This window comes from Oryzias melastigma, linkage group LG12, assembly GCF_002922805.2.
Source record: "Oryzias melastigma strain HK-1 linkage group LG12, ASM292280v2, whole genome shotgun sequence".
Taxonomy (NCBI): domain Eukaryota; kingdom Metazoa; phylum Chordata; class Actinopteri; order Beloniformes; family Adrianichthyidae; genus Oryzias; species Oryzias melastigma.
This window is the reverse complement of record NC_050523.1, coordinates 22,674,273-22,697,573: the sequence shown is the minus strand read 5'-3', so window position 1 is coordinate 22,697,573 and position 23,301 is coordinate 22,674,273. Positions and strand designations below refer to the sequence as shown.

General features: G+C 37.2%; 1 protein-coding gene across 1 annotated transcript in view; it reads left to right on the top strand.

Moving 5' to 3' along the window:
• LOC112163198 (atrial natriuretic peptide receptor 2) overlaps positions 1-23,301 on the top strand; it is a 96,049-nt gene that overhangs the window by 15,564 nt on the left and 57,184 nt on the right. Inside the window, exons 2-6 of the mRNA XM_024299466.1 lie at positions 4,451-4,632; positions 14,333-14,446; positions 14,797-14,932; positions 15,600-15,694; positions 22,703-22,838. Of these exons, the coding sequence (XP_024155234.1) occupies positions 4,451-4,632; positions 14,333-14,446; positions 14,797-14,932; positions 15,600-15,694; positions 22,703-22,838 (663 nt within the window). The remainder of the gene's footprint in view (positions 1-4,450; positions 4,633-14,332; positions 14,447-14,796; positions 14,933-15,599; positions 15,695-22,702; positions 22,839-23,301) is intronic.

Sequence of the window (23,301 nt, the reverse complement as noted above, 5' to 3'; positions counted from 1 at the left end):
GCATGCGGCTCCGGAGCCGCAGGTTGCCGACCCCCGGGTTAGGGGTAAGCGGGGCTGTAAACAGAGAGCTCTCAGGAGGGTTTGCTCCACACAAACGGTCACTCTCACAACTATGTACTACAAAACAATAGTTTCTTTTAAATTTTGGCTAAAAACATCAACTGTGCTAAACTGGATCAGTTTTAGTGATGTCAAGTGGTTTTCTGTGTATAAAAAGGAGCAACCACCTGCTCATGCACAACATCACTTGAGATGATTTGTAAACAGCTTGACAAAGGCTGTAAATTGTTCTGTAACTTTAAGTGAAACCAAGAATTTCCCTGCAGCTGCCATCATAAACCACTGTTGCTTTTGTTGATCTTTCCTCCAAAGAGAATGTAGAAGTGTACACTGAAGCTTCCCTATGGCCTTCTGTATCTTCATCACACACTCAGATGCTTACATCGATTTTTACAAAGACAGGACACACAGACTCACCACTTTATTCAGCAGTCTCAGATTCCTGGAACTGTTTTGTGCCTAATCCACAAATACTCAGTTATTTTTAATGCTGTTGCTTTTTTATGGTGGTCATGGAGTGGTGCAAAACCTTCCCAGCTTAAAGGAGTGCTGCGGAAAAAGTAACAAACACCTATTTGAGCTGGAATTTATAGAAGACAGGAGACAGCTGGAAGATATGTGGCATTTTTTGCTAATCTTCATTGGATAAGGGGATAAATTGAGTGTTGTGTTAGTATGGGGGCGGAGCTGTCAGAGTAGATTTTTCCTTGAGGGAGCTGTTGGCATCAATCTTACATCAGCACGTTTCCACCCGCTCGTTTTCATGGGTATGGGAGGGGCTGCTGCACACAGCGCAGGTTTTTAGAGGATTACTCTTAAATGCAAGAACAGATCAAAATGCCACATTGGGGTTCTTTATAGTGAGAAATGAGCAGTAAAATGCATTTAAAACCTAAAAAAAATGTGAATTTTCATGGTAGGGCCCCTTTAACACCTGAGCTGTTTCCAGTGACACCTAAATAACACATGCTCTTGACACACTGTAACTAAGCAATCACACTGAATCAGCTGAATCGGATGCAGAGAAAACGGATGCATGTCGGTTTTGCACCAATATGCAACAATTTAAGTTTCTAAAGTGCTACATAACAGTGCAAAGCCGTTTCTCTTGTAACAGAATCAGCTGATTTATGTTGATTGCATAAGTACTTCACTGCTGAAGAGTGTTGAAAATCAGCGCAAAGCTTCAGAATCTGCTGGAATTGCGTAAGTCAGGGGTGTTTATTGCATCGAATGTAAATATAGTATTTATGTAGTGCTAAGGATTATGGGCGAATTTTGAGACAATGAAAAGATTTTAAGTGCAATTACAGTAGGATAGGTAGAAACCATTGCAGGAATCATTTACTAAATAAGGTAAACTCTAAAGTGAATCTGGGAAAATTGTTTCTGCTGTTCGAACCTTACACAAACTAAACTGCAGTTTCAGTTCAAAACACTGCGTATGCATGAAATCAAGGACGCGTATTAGCATTTGTAACTTAATTAATTGATCCAGCTCTGGTGTATAGTTATGATTCTCTTTGATAAAACTCGCTTTATGTGGGTCACTGTTCCTTTCATGTTTCATATATAAATTTGATGTAGACTCACGGCTTTTTAAAAAATGATTTATGTAAGAAAACGCAAGAGTTGAAATAAAAACATCAAAAAGTCAACTTTTGTCAAATTCTGCAGCACTGTGTTTGAATGTATCATGTTCTATACATCTTTCAGTCCACATAGTTACCTGTTTATGTTACACATGTTTCCTTTAGTGTTGGCCTAGACAAAAGCAAGCACATCCTAATTTTAGTTTTAGTAGAGTTGGATTTTCTTAACATCTTTGATGTCTTTTGGTACATTCACTTGTCAGGTTGTTGCTGAGAAACTTCACAGGTCAAGAGAAATATATTTGTGTCCCTTTTGGTCATGTTAAGTGTCTTCTACAGTTGGTTAAAACAACTTGTCAAAAGTAAATGATTTCTGAAGATGTTTTTTTATTTAAACCAGAATCACATTTTGCTGCATGGAAGCATCACTGGAATCAGTTAAAAAGCTTGAAAGTTTAGAGTTTAACAATAGTTCAGATCAACCCAAATCCAAACATGCAATCGTTCTTCTGCCCTGTTTGAAGTCACAGACTCACAAAAATAATATTTACCTCCATCTTTCCTCTCTAAAACAATATTTACTTCTATCTTTGCTCTGTTCTGTATCAATGTTGACACCTTTTCTTTTTTTACTCATCTGCAAAGGGGGATTGTGTTAAAGTTGAGCTTTTATTAGAATCAAACACACCAAAAAATGCAACAACTGCTCAGGGAATATTATCTAGCTCGCACTTTCCCTCTGATGTGTGAGAGAACAGCATTGTTGCACTTCACTGATAGATCCTCATGGTTGTTTGAATGACAGCGAGCTTCTGTGCAGATCACTGAGATTGTGAGGAAACATAAAGAAACTTAATTAAAAGAGGCAGAGCTGCAGCTGCACCAAATGAGCTGATCTGACTGTCGAGCAGCACCTGGCAGCGTTCACATTAAAGAGATGTTAAAGACCCACTCTGATGGAAATGCTGTTGTTGGTGTTTTTAACTTGTTCCTGTGATGATGGAGGACATGTATGAAGAACATAAGCTGGAAGTTGCATTCTGAGTATTTCTTTATTCAAATCGTTGTGACTCAGAAGCAGATTAAAAAATGCTTTTTGGAAAATATTATATTTGTGATATAGAAAATATGCTGTGCAGGTCACAAGCTCTGTGCTCTGCTCCATTCTGATGAATCAGGGAATAGATCCAATTGTGAGGGTTCACAATCAGTCAGTGGACGAAAGGAGGTTTTCTTGCAAGAGGTTTTAGTGTTTCTTTTTTTTTTTTTTTCTGTAAAAATTGGTTAAAACAATAGTGCAGTCTTTTCAAAAACAAAAGTGCCCAACTGAAATACAGTGAATACGTTTTAACAAGTTCTCTAAATGAGCTCCATCGTTTGGGTGAGTGCGCAGTTTAAGGGTAAAAGTAGGGCTGGGCGATGTGTAATTTTAATGCCTCAATATAGTTTTTCTCACATCAGGCGATATATATGAAAATATAAACCAAATAACTATATTCATCAAACGTGAACGCTCTGCGACTCAAAAAGAAATGTGTAATCATCAGCAGGTTGTCTAGATCTAAATATTTATCTCCTGTCATACTTTCAACATAACAGATGGACTGAAAAGGATGCAACCAGTGCTTTTAATTACCAAGAAAAAATACAAACACACACACATATATATATAGAAACTAAGCTGACAATTAATGCAAAAGCTTTCAAGTTTCAAAAGAAAACATTAATAAAATTGACAACAAAGCGATAAACAATTAATTTAAATAAATTAATTTTCCAAATAAAAAAACATACAACGTCCTTTTAAGAAAATCAAGTTGCATAATAATTGACAAGTAATTTATAAATAGTATGAATGTGTCTCTGTTGTCATCTAACTAAACTCAAATTCCAAACCTCTGACAGAGAGATTTACCTCAAAGTGATTACATTTTATATGAATCATAACAAAAACAGTCTGAAAACAAAGATCTTGACCATGGTTGTCATATATCATTGACATTAAAGCTCTCTCATGAAGAAAAGATGCAGGAGAGTCATACCAACATTTCGTGTAACACCCGCTGCTAGAACACAGTGGATTCAATTCCGTAATTACATTAAAAACTTTTTTTTTTATGAATGTCCTATGGATTAATGTTACTGTTTTTATCTATCACGTGTTAAATTATTCAATCAACATGAGTTAATTGTTGACTTTAAATCATTGAGTCTCTTGCTGCTCAAAGTTGAGGAAAGTTTCTCGGTGTTCGTGTGGATTCATCAGATTATTATGCTACAAACAACATTTGAATTCAATTATATATTTACGTGTTTTTGTTCAGATAAAGGTTTGACTTTTGTCGTGTCAGAATGTGAACACCTTACCACCATCGCATCATGGTCACGCATACTTTTTCCTCATCGCTGAACGCCTCTCCTGAAAAGGAAAGTGGAAAATCAGAGCTTTGTTTAATCATTTTTTTGTTCTGTCTCCCACATTGGAACTGCTAAAACGCTGCTTTGACATTGACTAATACAAATGAGGGTTCATTATTCCCAAACATGGCTACGTTAAAGCCACTCTGAAGTGGAGACACAGAACAGCCGCATTCGCCTGCCACCTTCTTTCCATTGACATTTCACAGCTCTTGACAAAAGGCTGCGCGCCAGGACTGGTTTGGCCCATTCTGCTAACAGCCTATGAAAATGTTATCACGTAGAAACGGTCTTTCCAACTTCACCGTTTTGAAATGTGAGGAAAAAGCAATTTGTTAAAGAAACTAGTGATTGAGCTGAAACTTTTGTTCTGTCTGCAGTCATATACATCTGTGGGCCTCTGGAAACGTTCCTGAGCATCATGAAGCTGTTCCAAAGTGAGATCCAGGACCCCGACAACTATGCCATCTTCTATCTGGATGTGTTTGCGGAGAGCTTGACTCACCGTAAGCCCTGGCAGAAGGCTAAATTTGACTGGACCAATCCCATCCAGGTTTTCAAGGTACAATAAACACAAGACACACTTCACATGTATTCATTCGATTTTCACTGTTTATGTGATCTGATCTGTGGCTGCAAATTGCACCAAACCAGCAGCTGAGAAGTGTAGTTGAGTGCATTAACCCTGTTTCAGTGTCAGCTGAGCTCAGACTAGTGAACATTAGACAGTTTCCATCAGTTTGGTGACGGAGCCTGAAGACACAAACACCCCCACCTCAATGTCCATGTCCATTGCAGGAGTCCAGTTCCTGGTCTTAATGAATCTGCGGATGTCTCTCACCGGAAGCTATTTAGCTTAAAACTAAATGCTCTGAGAACTGAGGCAGTGAGCAGAGATGTGTTATTTACCTAATTTATCTCCCCTAAATGTCAGAGCATTTTCCTCTCTTCCCAATTATAAAGATTAAGATTTGGATAAGTGAGTGCTTCCCCTGTCAGTCCTGCAATTCAGATTTAAAGACAAGAATGGCAACACACAGCATCAACAACCTCTAATGTGGATTCTGCGGTCCACATCTATCACAAACGGGCAGAGAGCTGGTTCCACATGCAGCAGGTGTATTAGTTCAGACAGGAATGAAGCACAGCTAAAAGTCAGCAAAGCTAAATCAGACTCGGACAGGCAGAGGTCAAACACGAGCATAAGAAGAGACTAGAGTTGTCAGAGTCCAGACGAAGGTTAGGGCAGGACAGGCAATCAGAGATGAAAAAGGGTCAAAAACAGAAGATCAGGTCCAGAAAGAAACACTCAGCTGCAGTTCCAATGCTGTGCATTGGAATCATTTGGTGGTTTAACCACCGGGCTGCACGGTGGCGCAGTGGTTAGCGCTCTTGCCTCACAGCGAGAAGGCCCCGGTTCGAATCCCGGCTGGGACCTTTCTGTGTGGAGTTTGCATGTTCTCCCCGTGCATGCGTTGGTTTTCACCGGGGACTCCGGCTTCCTCCCACCGTCCAAAAACATGCTTCATAGGTCAATTGGTGACTCTAAATTGCCCCTAGGTGTGAATGAGAGTGAATGTGTGTGATTGAGGCCCTGAGACAGACTGGCGACCTGGGATGCACTGGGTCCCATTTTAGAGTCGTTGGTATGTGGACTTGAACTCACAACCTACCGGTTAAGGGCAGACACTGTATTACTTGGCCACTAAGTTGGTATGAATAGATTAACATAAAAATATATATAGATAAATAAAGAATATTACAGACATTTCTTCATGTCTGATTATGCTTTTGTACAACTCATGTAATTATTCTTAACCCTTGAACCATTTACATTCTCTTCACAACCGTTATCACAATTAACCTAATTCTGAAGTGGAGAAAAACAGCTTTGCACTGATCTGCAACACATTACAGTTGTGAAGTGCTTATACAATCTGTAGTGTTGGATAGTGGTGAAAAGATGCTTTTCTCCACATCAAAATCAACAGCTTCACGTTGACCGTGCAAAGAGTTACGGTACGTCAAAGATCGTGTCTTATTTAGAAGTTGCCTTCGACAGCTCCAGTGTTAAAGGGTTCTGTCGAGGGTTAAAATCTGTAAGATAGCCAGACTGACAGGGAAAATAACAGCAAACTTCCCCTTTGAAAAACGGAGCTTCAGTGTTTATGTTCTTTGATTTACTGTAATTGTTGACACGATCATTTCTAGCAGATTCTGAAGGAGACTAGTGGCTCGGTCTGGAATTATCGTGTTAACGGTTGAAAAGTTACAGTATGTTAAAGATTTTGTTTTAATCGTCACTGACAACGCCTCAGGTGTTAAAGGGTTAACTAATTGTATCCGGCCCTCCAGATCACTTCATTTTATTGTTATTAATGACCCGATGTTATCTTGAGCTTATCTTTAACTTGTATAATTTTGACAAAATATACTTTTGTGGAGGGTAAAATATTGAAAGTTATTTAAGGTTTAAGTTGATTTATTCTGGAATAATATTCCTGACTTTTAATTATTAATAATTATGTTAAAAATTTACGTTTTTAAAGTTTTACAAATTTGCATTCTGATAGCTTTTTGGACTATTTTGGCATTTGATTTTTGATTTTTTTAGGTTGTTTTGGAGTTTAGCTGTTATTTCAGCTATATGCTAGCTGCTTTGGCTAATTAAGGCTGTTTTTGAAATTAAGCTAATATTTACATTCTAGCTGTGGTGGCTAATTCGGGCTTTTTCAGTTTTTTGGGGGGATATTTTGAAGTTTAGGTACTTGTTCAGCAACATGCTAGCTGTTTTGGCTAGTCTAAGTTTATTCATTTATTTATTTTTTGTTTTTTAGGCTAATTTGGCATTCAGCTAATATTTTAGCTGGCTATCCGCTTCAGCGTTTTCAGCGATTAGCTTCAGTGATTTCCGCTATCAACATTGGCATTTTCAGCTATCAGCGTTCCGGATTTTAAGCTATCAATTTCAGCTTTCAGCATTAGTATGTTTCGCGGCCAAATTCAGCTTACAGCATTCACACCAGCATTATCTCAAGTAATGCTATATATCTAGTTCATAATTGTGTTAAAAAATTACAGTTTTAATGTTTTAACAATTTTGTTTTTGAGTGTTCAATAAATGTTTATCCTGTGTGGTCCGCGACTTAAGGTGTGTTTTGGATTGTGGCCCCTTGTCGATCGAGTTTAAACCATCTTTTCACTCCTACTGATAATCGAAAGGAATTGGGACATTCTTTTCTCTAAAAACGTAGGGCTGCAAACTTTCTAAAGTTTTTAGTAAATTAGGACATATGGCCACTGGTGTATATTTGTATGGCGCTTTCTACCTTCCTTGAAGGCCCAAAGGGCTTTACTGTCACAGACCCATTCACACACTGATGCCGGCTCTGCTGCCGAACACTGGCGTCAACCTTACCCTCTGAACCCAAGGTGGGAGCAGCTTCAATGAGAAAGAAGTCTGACAACCTAAAGTCGACATTCTGCTTTTGAAAATTCTAGACAGTAAGTCTGTTTGCAGGCTGAAAAGGAGGAAATCTGTTGGAAAATATGAGATCCTTCATGGTCACAAATACAGTTGCCATTGGCAGAATCTTTGCGATTTCATACCGCCACCCAATTCCTTGAAAATCGTTGGCGGGGTCATGAATTTAGACGCCGTCAGGTGTCAGTCAGGCGGGATGAAACCTCCACAGCCACCACAAGGTCTGTGAAAATGCAACTGCCGCCATCCGGTTACAAATGCTGCTGCATGGCCACCTGCTGAGTTGCATTTTGGTCGCCTTGCAGAGGCATTTTGGGATATGTGACTGTAGTCTAAAAACCACCTTAAATTCTATATGTTAGTTTATCCCTCTCTGGTGTATAGATTTCTGCTTCTGAATTACACTAGCATCCTTTATAAATGAACTGAGGAGGTCTTACAAAATAAAGTAAATCCACATTTTAAAAAACTAACAAATATTTTCTTGCATTGGAGCCTTGAGACTTCTAAATTGTCCTATTGTAGTTTTGAAATCATCTTGAACACGTGAACGTAAGCCACATTTTCAGTTATCAGTATCAAACGTTGTGCTTTTCCCTCTGTTCCCATCGTTAATGGAGCAACAGTTTGCAAAGCTGAACCTATTCCAGGATAAAGTAAATCCCAGATCATTCATATACAGCATTTTCTTTCCATAAACTGATGAAAAACATCTCTGTGATTAAACACAGTTAACTCATTATCAGTTTCCTGGAATCTGAACTCTTCCTCACCTTGGCTCCAGAACCAGATTTTGGCTCCAATTATGCTGATGAAGCAGGCTGTTAATTTGTCAGTAGGCCATAACAGGGCTCATTATGGCAGCATGCTTCCTTTGGACAATAATTGCTTGTGTGAGTTTGTGGTGGACTTCTTCTCGCTGCAGAGACATGAAAAATGATCAGAATCTGCTCTGTTCTGGAGCTGATAGACTTCATACAGGAAGTCTGTTTTTGTCACGGTTTCAAAGGTCAGTTTTGCTAAATATTTGTTGTACTATTGATTTAGTGAGCAGAACATGATTACTGACCTGTAGTTTTTTTGCAGCTGTTACAGTCCCACTCCGATCATCTTTTGATCTCTTGTAAAAGCGTTCCCAGTCATCTTTTCATTGTGATTCTGCTGTTTTTAGTCAAAATCTAAAGACCTGTCATTTTCTTGGACATAGTTTTTGCAGAGCAGCAGGAGTTCATTAGAATGTCACCTCTCAGTTGTGGGTAGTTGGAGCATTGGCTGTATACGAGAACTGGACTGAGTGAACCGTCCCCCTTAGAGTTTCAAACAAATCCCCCAGACTTCTATAGCGAAATAGACAGTTATTACTCAGCCACTCTATTGGTCAGAATCACCGTTGTTGATCTGATACCTTTTTTTTAAAAACATGTTCCTAATAATATTCTGTTTTTTCATGATATTTTGTCTTTATTTCAAGTTATTCAAATGTGTGAATTTTCAAAACGATATGGACTTCCAACAAGCTCACTCCTGATTGGTGACAGTATAAACATTGTCTCAGACTGACTCGGACCAATCACTGCTCACTCTTGTTGTCTGGCTGTGTCCGTATGGGTGATGTCACACTTGTTTGGTCCAGTTCTCTCATACAGTCAGTGTCTTGGACCCCCAACCTCCCTTCCACATAGCTGAGAGCTTGAAACAAGTCGCCAAGTCAGCGACAATTTAGCCCGTTTTAAAAACAACATTTTTTCGTCCGCTCCTGATTCACAATGTTGTTTACAAAGAAATACTCAGAAATGCTTTTTTAAGCTTATTTGTTTTTTTAGTAAATATCCTCCATCATCAGAAAAGTGACTCAAGAACATGCTAAAAACACCAAAAACATCATTTTCACCACAGTTTTAACCGTAGGAAAAGTGAAACAGACAGTCACATATTATTATCATCATATTTTTTTCAAACATCATCATTTTGTTTCGTTTCTGAGGTTTTGATTAAACCTTTGCCACAATGCCAAATAAGCATTGTAGAGTTTTGCTTTCTGATGTCAACGATCAAAGATTAGAGTCCGGATTGATTTCATTTGGAGGTTTTTAGTGACATTGGGTGTGTGCACATGCATGCGTTTGTGTGTGTTCTAGCGCACGTGTCTGTGTTGTTGTTGATAAAGTTTATTGAACAGGGAGCACGTACATCAGCATTAATCATGGAGGAAAGCATGTTTTGTTCCAGATTAAAGCATTGATTCATTTCCTGTCTTCCAGTCCCAAACACACATCTGTTTAGAGCAGCTTCTTCTTCCATAAAATACAATTCTGTCATTAATTTGTGACAGCTTCTCTTCTGTTTTTCAAATTGAAGTGCTCATTTTAATGTTGTTTTTATTCCTGGTGTAGTGTCCTTGGATGTGTTTGAAAGGCGCTTTAATAAAACGTATTATCCTCTCAGTGATAATTTCCATCTGCAGTCCCTCTGACAGAAACTCTTTAGAACAGATTAATAAAATAATAAAAATAATCCAAACAATAATAAAAATGACATTTACTCTAAGGAGAAGAGGAAATGTCTGGACCGAATCTCTTAATTTGGTCCGGAAAGAGTCGGGAGAGATTAACTTTGGTTTACTTTATGTGAACTAAATGTGTCCACCCTAAAGGTTTGTGATGCAGAAGCATAAATACTAAATTCTGTACAACACAGTGATGCGAAAACAGTGCATTTATCACATTTTTGTTTATTTTTGTCTAAAACAAAACATACAACATTTTAATTTGAAGAAATAATGAAATATCTAAGAAATGTTTTTTGTAATTTTTTGCAAAAAATGTGTTGAAAGTTTGTTAAAGAGAATGCAGAATGACATGAAAAGTGAGTAATATCAGATCAGGTCAAAGGTCATATGCTCAACATGTTTACAAGAGTTTCATAGGTCAGATTAGAAAAAGTTATATATTTTTTTCTGAATTTACAGTATAAAAGGTTAAAGTTGTGATGTCATAATCTTAGGTGTGGCATCTTCCACTTAAAACAAAATAATTTATACCAAACTGGATGTGTATCAAAATGTTGGTGATTTTATGATCATTTAGGACTATTTTGGATAAGGGAAGAATAAAAAGGATCCTAAATGATCTGTAAGTATTTTACATACTTTCAAGCCACACTTTAGTGTCTTTTTGTTGTTTTATTTCATTATTGGTGTATTTAAACTGAATGTTGTTGTAATTACACTGTGTGCGCACTTGGACTCTCTTTGTCATTTTTCTCCAGTTATATTTAGCTTCATAATATTCTTGCAGGTATTACTATTCCTGAGAGGTTATTTGTGTTTCTTCCATTGTGTTCCATTTTTATTTCTGCGTTCTTTTCATTTCATTGCTCAAAGTGTTGATTAAATTTGAGACATGTTTGTTAATAAAATGATCCTTATTATTAATTGACTTGAAGGATTGTTTTTTGGGCAAAGATGATTTCTTTATCAGGAGCTGTAAAAATGAAATGAACTGGAGTATACTGCAACTGTTTAAGTTAAGATAAAATATTTTATTTTTGTCATTACATTTTCCCAAGGATTTTAGATGTTTTTGGAGTTTCTGTTTTTATTCTTCATATACTTTTCTATACTGTGTTTTGGACAATTTCTCACTGTTTAAGTTAAATTATGGCCTGACACTCCATTATTTAAATGATAGGTTTTAATTACGTGATCAGATGTTTTTGTAAATCTTTAGTTTGGATTTGGAAAGTTGATGAATTTGGGAAGAATGAGTGATTCTTTTTGGGCCATATATCACTTGTGTCAGTGGAAATGTTGCTGCAAGTTTGTCTCTTCTAGCTTTATCTAGTCAGTTCAGATCTCGGTCCATCAGCATGCATTCATGGCCAACATTTCTTGTCAGATTTTTGGCAGTGGGTGGTATAAACAGTGAGATTACAAGAAGAGACATTTATAGTTATTTTTACTCTAACAGATTCTGATTTTCCAGCATTTAATCTGCTGGCACTTCTTACACATAAATAACAAAACAGAAAAATGAAGAAATAAAATGGAATATAGAATAGTTGGTGCACACACATCCACCACACGAGCCCTTTCTTGCGTCTTTGAAGTATTTGTGTTGCTCCTTGTTTCTCCTGTGCACTCGGTGCCACACGAGTGTTTGGTTTAATGGCGCTCTTATCCTGCTTTTTCCTGGTGGTTCCTGAAACGCTGCCAGAATGAAGTCTGGTAGTGACTGCGCTGCTTCCTGACTGTCTGGGTATTAGCAGGGCTGCCGCCTGCATTCAGCTTGTTAGCAAAGCAACAGCTAACAGCCTGTTTGTTGAGGAATAAGAAGTTCTAGTCGAGTGACTGTAAAGAATTTGTCTTTCTTTTGGGAAAATGTGCTTGAGTGATTCACAAAGACTGTTAGATTTGTGTGTTGTTGTTGTTCTTGTGGTTTATTAATTTCTTGTTGTCATATGTTTTGGTAAATTGTTTTTTAAATTTGTGTTCAGGATTATTACTTTTTTTTTTATTTCCGGACTGGTAATAACTAAAATCAGCAACATCCAAACAATTCATTTCTTTATATTGTTAAACGACAAGAACAATCATGTCGGCTAATTTTTTCTCACCTTGTTTGCTCATGATAACAACTTAATAACTTGTTATCATGAGATAACTACTGTTTTCTTGAGATAACTGACTAAAATTATAGCTTTTTTTCTTGAGAAAATGAGGAATTAAGTCATTATCACAAGAAAAGACATTTGTTTTTCTCAAGATAATGGATTAAAAGTACAGCTGAGCTGCAGTTGTCTGTGCAGCTGTAGCCACGGTAACCTTTTCCTCTAATGATCATGCCTGAGATTTAACACTTTGACACCTGTTAATGAAAATACGAATCACTTCTCCACACTTACCTTAATGTAGATCCACTTGAAAGCAAAAACATCAGTGATTTTCTTTTTTTCATAGCAGGAAATACATTCTGGCATCGAGTATGGAAAGAAATTGGTCGCATTCCCAATTGTGCGTGCGTAATTGTTGATTTGTGTGTGACTTTCTATTTGTGTGTGCATAGTTCTTGATTTATAACTCATACAATACATTTATGCATAAGTAGAAAAAATATTAAATAAAAAAAAAATTACACAAATTAAAGTGACAACAGCTTGAAACTAACTTCACACACAAATCTTTAAAACTACACACAAATCACTTTTTACACAGACACAAAACCACATTTATGCATGAATCTGATTTAAGACACTTTTCACGTTTCCATGAAGGAAAAGATTAATCCGTAAGTGATAAAAATCAAGAACACACAAATCCAAAATTATGCACAAATCAACAATTACACACGCACAAACGGGGATGCGACCAATTTCTCTGTTTTGTCTCTATAGTCGAAGGGTTAAAAACATTTTAGGACTGACAAACTTAACGCATAATTTCACTTGAGTTAGACCATAGGGACTATAAGGTGCACTTAAATTCCTTTAATTAACAAATATATTGGGTTCGTCTCATGTTCTGGTTGTTCTTACTGACCTAGAATGGATTTTCTGTGAAACAAGGCACTCAGGAATCTGTTAGAATGTTTTAGTACAACTATGAGCCACATCATTTAAGCATTATGGGTATTTTAGCCTGGCATAGTGATACATACTGTACATAGTGATATATACTGTACATAGTGAACCACAAAAGTGAGAGTTTTTTAGCGTTACACATAAACAATACTTTGGGTAGATAAAGTTTGACTCATTTGTTGTGTTTCTTTGTGTTCAAGGCTGCTAATTGCAGACAAATAACAATTCACTAGAAAACTTCCCATCAGGCCCTCTGATCAATCACCAGCTGCTCTTGGCATTTTGGGTATTTAATCATATCTTGTTGTATGACTATTCTGATTGCTTAATGCAGACTGATGAATTGAAATGGACCGTTCATTCTCCAGTGGACCTGATGATCTTAAAGATACAATAATTAAATATAGATTTATTATTCAGTGATGATCCTGTGTTTGTCATTATGGCTGACTAACTCTTTTGTTTCACTGTTTTGTTGCACCGCTTTGACATTTCACACCAAGCCTCTTCCAACTGGAGGTGAGGAACATGCGCTAGTGAACAGTAGAAAAAGAATAAAAGAAGAAGCCCCTTCCTGATTGTCTAGTGTGAACACTATTTGTTAAGTGTGTGTTCAAAATGACCCTCACATGCTCTGTGTTTACGTAGCTTGAAACGTTTTTTGCCTTCGAGAAGACTTTTCAAGACTTTTTTTCCTTTGGATTTTGCACCCATATATTTTCACTGTTTATGTTTTTTAACCAAAATTTCAAATTAAAAACCTGGATAGGTTTAAAAAAAAGTTGCTTTTCCCCCAGACATCCCCTCTTCTTTAAGAAAATGGGTTTGTTTACCTCGTGTGTCTTCTTGTATTGACTGCAGAGCTGCAGCAAAGCTGTTAGAATCAACTCCTGCATTTCCTACACCATATTTAGAGGCAAACAAGCACTTGGCTGAGGATCAGTGCACAGTTTTCACAGAGAAAAGCAAAAATATGTCACAGACAATGTTTGCTCTGTTTGGTTTGGCAGGAGCTGAATGCTGATGCTAAAACACTGCGAGAGAATGCACGTATTAGTGAAGAATGAATCTGCGTAATGTTCTAGTTTATGCTTTTATGGCAAGATTTTCAAAAAATGTTTCCACAAATAAAGTCGATTACGTTTTTGTTGCTGCTCTATGGCTGTAAACTCATCCTGGATTATTTTTGTGCTTCCTGCAGTCTGTCTTCGTCATAACGTACCATCCTCCGGATAATCCGGAATACAGAGACTTCCAAAAGAAGCTCCATGCCAGAGCTCAGAGGGATTTTGGAGTTCATTTGGAGCCATCCCTGGTGAGTTCTGGAATCATCATAACTTTTTTAATTTCTAACAAGATGTTAAAGACAGAACAATTGCCCCACTGAGAGGTGTGATTGTCAGCTCTGAATTATGAGTGACATTTGCATTATTGTTGGCAAATATTAGGGTTACATTGACTGTATCCCAGACATTCCACATGTGAGCTGAACAAAGGCACCATTATCACAACAACATTGCATCAATTAATTTCATTCCACTTGCTGGCAGGAGAATAGACACCTCCTTGTTAAAGAACAAGCAACCCTCCTTCCTCTATCCCTAATCCAAACCCGATGTTGTGTAAACAGGCCTCTGCTGCTCCAAATAACGCTTCCTCTTGCAGATGGACTACATCGCTGGCAGCTTTTATGATGGCTTTGTGCTGTATGCAATGGCTTTGGATGAGACTCTCGCAGAAGGTGGAGCCCAGAACAACGGCATCAACATTACAAGGAGGACACAGAACCGCAGCTTCTGGGGTGAGCTAACGTCGGTGAACTGCACCAGAAACCTGCTGACGGTGGCAGGAAACGATGCGGCTTTCTACAGATCAATGCGACCTCACACAAACTGTGGAGCTGATAATCAGAGATGCGCTCCAGTGTTGTTTCACTGCAAATCAGTGGAAGCATTTTGGATAACAGGAGCGGACCTCTGTGGTGGACATGCTGCAAAGCAGCACCAGACCCAAACTGCTTTCAAACGCACTCTTTCACCACAATAATTACAGTGTGATTGAACATTAGTCACACAACTCTCCATTTAACGGTACATTACGTTCTTGGTGTGGGTTCGCACTCACGTCTTTCGTGCCTCTGGTTGCCAGATCTGCTCTCATATCGCACCGAAACAAGAGGAACAATGGCATTCTGTTGTTTCGGCTTCATCAGCCTTGTTTTGTTTGGCATGAAAAATAAAAAAGAAACATGGAGGGAGGGGGCAACTCACAGGGAAACAATGGAAAGTTTCACCGTCATTCCGGGTGTGTTACAACGTCCATTTGACCTGCTTTAATTAACCCGACAACATTTTGGATGTTTCAAAGCCTCAGAACAGTTCTTATGGAATGTACGGCCAAAACGATGCTTTTTGATTTGGTGTCATTTCATGTTTTTACTCAGCAGATGTTTCGTTTGTGTGTTTCAGGAGTTACAGGACTTGTTTCCATTGATGAAAAGAATGCCAGAAATATAGATGTGGACCTGTGGGCGATGACCAATCAGGAGACAGGAGAGTACGGGGTGAGACAAGGCTTCATTCATTACAGATGATAGTCTATTCAGCTGAAGCGGATAGTAACGTTAAAAACTAACCTTTTTAATTTTTTGTTTTTTTAACCTATATTTTTCTTTTCTCTCTGTTTAAAAAAATGCAATTATTTTTTAAAGGACCACACAGCAAATAAAGGAACAAAGGGAGAATTTGCCTTTTTAATGCCAGCTTTCACATAGTTCTAATGTACGATTTTATTTGAACAGTGACAGTCCACATTAATATTTACAATAAAATAAAACGCCTTTATTGACATTATACTTTGTACAATAAAATTCCAGTACAGTTCACTCCTATGTGGACAGTCAATTAAGATAAATAATAGATAAAAAGAAACACCTTAAGTTGCTAGTAAATGTGCAAAAAAAAAAAAAAAATCTAACAATGAGCAAAATGAGAAATAAGAAAAAACAAGAACATTTCTGTAATGCCTTGTTTCCACTGAGTAGTATAGTAGTCCAGTCCGATATTTTGAGCGTTTCCGCTTTAAAATGGACATATTAAGCCAGAGCGAATCATAGAATTTTTGGTATTTCATGGAAAAATGGAATGGACCGCTTAGTGCAGAGCTACTGTTGATTAGCCAGAGGACATTACGACATTTCTCTTTGCTGCCTTTGGTCTCAAACAACATTAAATGGTTAGCTTATATAAAAAAAAAAAAAGAAAAAAAAATCAAGCGGAAACATCAGCCGCTGGATGACCTCCATTGTTGTTGTTGTTAGCTGCACCCTGGATGCACCATGAAGGTCCAACTTTGAGTCATTTTAAACAGAACCATACCGTAACAAACCACTTCGTGGAAACAAGGCTTAAATGTAAAATATTTTTTTCAAAAAATATAGGAGCTTCATAAAAAAGCTGAAGTAGCTTACAGAAAAAGTTCTGGTTACTAACTAACTAGAACCTGTTTTTCTAAATAAATAAATATCTCCTTCTAGCTTACAGATCCTCAAAACCTCAAGCTAACAATAGCATGTGCAGTTTAGGAAACAGGACATCACCTCTTCAGGAGTGTGTGCATTGTTGTTTGTATTTAAGCCAAACAGTGACTGTGCTATTCTCAGATGTTTGTACAGAAATGATGAACATGACAATAAATTCAAATTTTAGGAAATTATTTATAAATATATATAAATAAAAATAAACCATGAGGTCTGATATTTTACTGATGTGATTCCAGTTTGTTTGTGAAAAGAAAATAACATCTACATTCTTAAATGCAGCTGTTTATTTTAGTTTATACCTTCACTAACAATTATAATAAAAAAAACACCTCCAACCTGTATGTTTTTGCCTTAAATGAAAGTCAGTGTAGTTGAAACAGTTCTAACAGAGGCACTGATTCAGAGTGACACCGCAACACAAATGCAGGACTAAAGGGATGAACGTCTCTTGTGTAGTCATTTAGCTTTTAGAGTTTTCACTCAGACACTACAGTTTGTTTACATCTGCTTTGTTTTACTCACGAAAAAGCTTTTTTTTAACCTTATTTTTGTCAACAAAAGTCAAATTGTATTGAACGTAATTTTGTTAGGTTAGCATTTCTAAGAGAGAAGATGTTTTTATTGCGTCGTGAGATGACTACAAACAGATCAAATATGTTTTGAGTGCTTCTTACACTGAAAATCTGACTGAGACATTTTAACTCTTCTTTAAACTTGCTCTTAGGGTCACTTCATATAAAAAAAAATATTTCAACTAGTAGATGTATCCTATCAGTTTTAGTCAGACCAAAAGCTGAGGAGAAAAACATTCTGATTGAGGTCAAATGAGCAGATCTGGTGCAGGTCTGGTGAATGTTGTAGTAACAAAAGGAATTTACTTCATGATTAGTGTCATTTTACCTTTGTGTGTTCTATTCTATTCTATTCTATTCTAAATAATACAACAATGTAGTTGACAAGTTCTGTCTTTGCATACAGCCAGAAATGTACTTAAAGCAGGAGTCCCCAACGCTTGGTCACTTGGTACTGGGCCATAGATGGAAATAAAAATGAATCCATATGCTACCTTAGGGTGTATTTAGACTGGACACTTCTGGTCTGCATAAAGTGAACCAGAGTTTGTTTTCCCTGATAATTCTAAACACATTTTCTTAAAAACCCTGCCATAACGTCACAACGATGAGGCCCAGCAACTCAATGAATTGGAGCTGGATGAATTCAGGTTTATTAAAACAAGTTTGAATGTGATACACGGAGCTTCTCACTCTGTTTTCTCAACAATCTTTCTGTCATAAACACTTATCAGCGTATATATATAGCCGTCTTCTCCTCAGTAACCGTCTTCAACCTGATGTTGATACAGATGTTCAAATTTAAAAGACAAAGTTTGAATATGTGAACTATCCCGACAAGGATTGCAAAGCGAAGGACTCCCATAATTTCCACCTCCGTTACTTTACCCCGCCCTCGTAATTCCTGGCCAATGACTAAAAAGATCTTTAGACACGTAGTTTTGTTTACAAGCTTTATTCTGGAGCAGGAGAGGCCGCTTGATATCAGTCTGAAAACAGACCAAATGCGATTTATTTCGATCTGAGATAAATTAAGGGACTGGATCCAGACCAAACCATTTCTCCAGTCTGAATACACCCTCAAATTATTTCCGTTTCGTGTAGTTTCTTTTACTGAAGGATGTTTTATATTGGAAAAATACAGGATTCTGTTCATCATATATACTCATGACTCACTCTTGATGCATGCTGAGTTGTTCGCATTGGTCACGTGACTTTAAGTGGATTCTCCGACAGCTAAATTAAAAGCCTATAACCTTACCCACGCCCAACCTAATAAATAAATAAATAAATAAATTAAAAAAATTGGAAAGTTTATTTGGAGTGAAGTTAAAAAGAGCCTTCGACTTCAAAGAAAAATAAAGCTGCTGCTTACAGAAAAACCAGAAGTTTTCTTTCTAACATGGATTTACTGAGACAGTTGTTTCCACGCACAGAACCGCCCTGCTAATGTAAGGTGACTGACTCTTGAATGTTTCACGTTCGCTGAAAATAAGGTTGCAGACACGATGGATTCATGTTTATTATTATTTTTAGAAAATACCAGTTTTTCAACAATTACTTCTTTTTTTGTTTTGTTTATCCGTCACTCCTATAAGTTGGACACTGAAGTAAGCATCCTGTTGTTGTTGAGAATGAAGAATTTATTCAAATAAAGTTGCTGATTTGTGGAAAGTTGTAAAAGGGACATTTAAGACTTTTCCTACAGAAAAGCTGAATATGGCAGAGATTTGTTCAGAAACCGGCACAGAAAAGGTTCTTTTGTGTTAAATTATTAAATACAATATGACAAATACAAAATGAATCAGGATTTTTTTTTTAAAAACAAAACATGATAAATATTTTTGCACTGAAAGATTGTCAGTCTGGATTGAATCTGAGTGTTATAATGGTATAAGAAAATAACAGTTTTGTTGCCATTATTGAATTATTTCAAATCAGAAAAAAAATCTGCTGATGTTCTCTTATTTTTTTAAACTGAATTTGTTGTAGTTGCATTTTAATTTGAAAAATAGATCTTTGAAAAACCAGAAACTTAAAAATAAAAGTGAGCCCCGTTCAGATCAGTCTGTGAGATAATGTCTGACGTTAAAACGGTACGGGGCCTGACAAAGGTTGGGAACCACTGGTTAAAAGTGTTTGTTTTGCATATATTGTACATAATTTACCTATTCTGAATCCCATGCTGTAAACACTGTAAACAGATTTAAATATTGAACCAATGTTTTTTTACAATCATGACTGCACACATGTGCTGACAACATTGCTGTTTTCAGACTGTAATCATACACTTTTCTGTGCTGCACAGATGTGTGCTTTTTAGCTTAGTTTTTATAAGTTGTATAATCAGCCAGCATGAAAAAAAAATCAAGCGATAAAAGCCCCTCTAATCACGGTAATTTCTCTCAAAACTGTTTTCGGCCTGGTTACTCTTGGGTGCGTTCGCTTGTGTTTGGTGGCAGATGCAATCAAACTCAGATCTCTCTTTAATCAGAGATGAACAGGCCTCAGATTACCCTCAACCTCTGGTGGAAATGCTGAAGTTTGTTGATGCAAATGCTGCCACTTTATTTGTGTTCATGTTTTTTTCTCTGGTGGTGGGATGGAGAAATGGGTTAGCCATGTTTGACTCCGGTCAGAGACGTCCTCGAAGCATTCAGCAAGATTTACACACCTCCTTTATCCTTTTCTTTTAATTGGTTCCTTGGTCGACCCGAACAGTCTGGATGAGAAGATCACACAGTTGAACCTTCAGGATTTCTCAGCTGCCTCAGTTAAGACCTCTTTTTTAAGGAAATCTTATTTAAAACTGGACTTCCACTCCAGTGTCACTGCGTTCAAGCACCTTGGCGTAAATGATTCAGGATTTTATCATTTTTAACAAAGTCAGAAGGAAATTGTTGTCCATCTCATTTCGTGTTGTTTTCATGGGCCTGAAGGTTTCAGGCCAGAACATGCAGCAGGAAGAAACCTCAAAGAAAACAGGGGAGTCATGTTTCACAGCAGGACAACAGATGCTGATCAAGCCTCTCATACAGCAACGCTCGCTTTACACAACTAACCTTTAGTTGTTAGGGGTTTTATATACCTATATTTATTTATATACATCTATTTTATTTATATAGATGCTTGAACAAACCTCTTCACATCGATAATTAGACACAATATATTGTTTTAGCATTGACTATAACATTTCTTGCTTCATCCCCACAATTGTTCTCTTTTGAAGAATTTTAACTAAAAGTAACTTGTCATCATATTTAATTCAATTCAGTTCAATTCAATTCAATTCAATTTAATTCAGTTGTATTTATATAGGCCAATATCACAAGACAATTGTCTCATTGGGCTTCATAACGCTAATTGTACAAAAGCAGAAAGTCAGCCATAAAATATAAACAATAGCGAATTGCTGAACTAAACCAAACAGACAAACCTAAACTGCTTATACCCTCTTTCTCGTTAAGGAAAACTCCTAAAAAAAAAACTAAAAAAAAAAACTAATTCCAGAAAAAAAAGAAGAATCTTCAGGGATGAAGGAGGGATCCTCTCCCAGGACAGGCTGGTGATGTAAAGGAAGAATCAGCTCATCAAACTCTACAACTACATATTTGAATAGAGTTCATCCAGATAGAACGGGGGGTTCACAGCCTGAACAGGAGCCCAGGCGATCCACATGGGATTTGAAATCTCCCGCTCCCCCAGAGGGGAGTGGGCACGAGGGACAACACATGAATCGCACTGCACCAAACAAAAGCACAGAGAACTAAATAAAAAAAGGGAGAGAAGTAAATGAGAATAGAGGACAGACTCCCAAACTACCTACTTTCCCCAGCTTGTGACCTCTAGCAGCCTGCCAGCAACTAGTTGTTATTGAGTTGTAATTCAAACATAAGATGCATAAAATAGAAAAACTAAATTTTGTAGCGTATCAATATTAACATAATATATTGTTAATGTTTAGAATGAGTGTAATATTTACTCTGATTTTCTTACATCTTCATAACTGTCCTAACCTGAATGAAGGGCAATCACAAGGCTCAATAGACTGAAATACATTTAAAGACGTATCATACAAAAGTTGATGACCTTTACACCTTGGTCCAGTTGAATACTCGTTTTAATACTGTGTATTAAAAATTGACAGTGGATACATAAAAAACAAGTTTTGGCCAAATAGTCTGAATGATTCATGTTATTGTGCTAGTCTGCACACCACAACAGAACAATAAAAACTTGGAATATCTTTGGAAAGACGTTATTTCACAGTTTATCACAACAGCAGAATGTAGAAAAAAAAAATCTGTCCTTCTAATGGCTCTGTGATGCCAGTTGATCACATTTTACCATTAACAAGAATGTTACATTACATTTTACAGTTTGTTTTCTGTCTTTCAACCTTTGCTTCCCTAATTGCTTGAGGCAGAATGAATATATGTTGATAAGTAATTTTATTGCTGATACACATTTATTGATCAGAGTGAATGGTGGATATTTCTTACAATCAAAGTGATCTAAACTACTTGTTTGTTTTTGAAACAAACTTTTACTCCATCATCTGGATAAAAACGAGCAGTAATGGGTGAACTTTCCCTCAGAAGTGATGATTTGTATCACGTAATATTAATCATATATACCACTTTCCTCTGCTGGTTAGTTCTCACAGCTGCAGCAGAGCAAGGTTGGTGCAGGCTCGGCAGCCGTTACCATGACAATGCATCGCGGGGTAACTCAGATATTCAACCTCTTGCATAAAACAATTTACAAATAGAAATAAGAAGATTTAAGTGCTAATATTTGATTTAATGTTTTTTTCTTTCATAAGTGACCTTGGAAGAAGATAACGCCCTTTGAGGTGTGCATTATCAGACATTAATGGGTTTCGCAGAAGCTGTGGTGCCCACTAATTTCTGATAATGCACACCTTGTTTGGAATTATCCCTGACTTAAATGACCCCCACTCTGATTTAGTTTGCTTTGTGACATGGTGTTTTCATGAGAGAACTTTGAACAAAAGACTGAAATGGACCAAACCGCTTAAAGAAATCAAGCAGTTCAAGCAGCTTCTCATAAGTTGGCGCAGAGTTTACATCATCTGCTCTCCTTGATTCTCTTTCTCTTTGTTCCATGAACAGTCTAATTTCATTCTCACTGAGGTGAACCACACCAGAATCAATCCACAAGTGAACAGAGACCCTGATTTCTCTTGTTTGGTCCAAACCAGAGTTCAAATGAGCTTTCTCACTGGCTAAGCAAAGAGGAAACCTGCTCTGGATCAGAGCAAATCCATCATTAGACATGTTCAATCCTGCTTTGAAAGAGCCTGGAAATTCCTTTTGTTTTTAACCACATTCTTGATGCAGTTATTCCTGTAGAGATCAAAGTCACAAAGAAAAGTTGTCAAAAGTAAAAATCTGCTGTGAATTGACTGTGTCCTGTTGTTTCTCTGTTGGTTTAGGTTGTTTCGTACTACAATGGCACCACCAAAGAGATCATTTGGTCCCAGACAGAGAAGATCCACTGGCCCAGTTGTGGACCACCGCTGGACAACCCTCCTTGTGTCTTCTCTACGGATGACCCTTCCTGTAACGATGGTATTAAACAACAACCGGACATATGATACTAAAATTCTCTACAACCTAGATGTGCAACATCAGTGAAATGTGATGTCTGTGAAACCTGCAGCTTAAATAGATTTCCAGTAAATGAGTCCTGGCTCTTGTTCTTGTTTGGCCACTCACATGCACTACAGGAACATGAGAGTTCAGAGTGTTTTATCCATTGACTGTATAGGTAGTTAAAATTGAGCTTAAATCATTGACTGTATTCAAGAACTGGACTGACTGAACCCCTGGCGTTCCAAAAAGGAAGGACCTGCAGCTTCTAAAAAGTCAAAATCCCATAGAATTCTATAGAGAAATAAACAGCTATTAGTTACTATCTGTCAGAATAAACATTCTTGATCTGATACTTTTTTAACATGTTCTTGATAATCCCCATTTTTTTAATGATTTTTTTCAGGCAGTAGAAGTTCTTAAAGTTATAAACTGACTCATG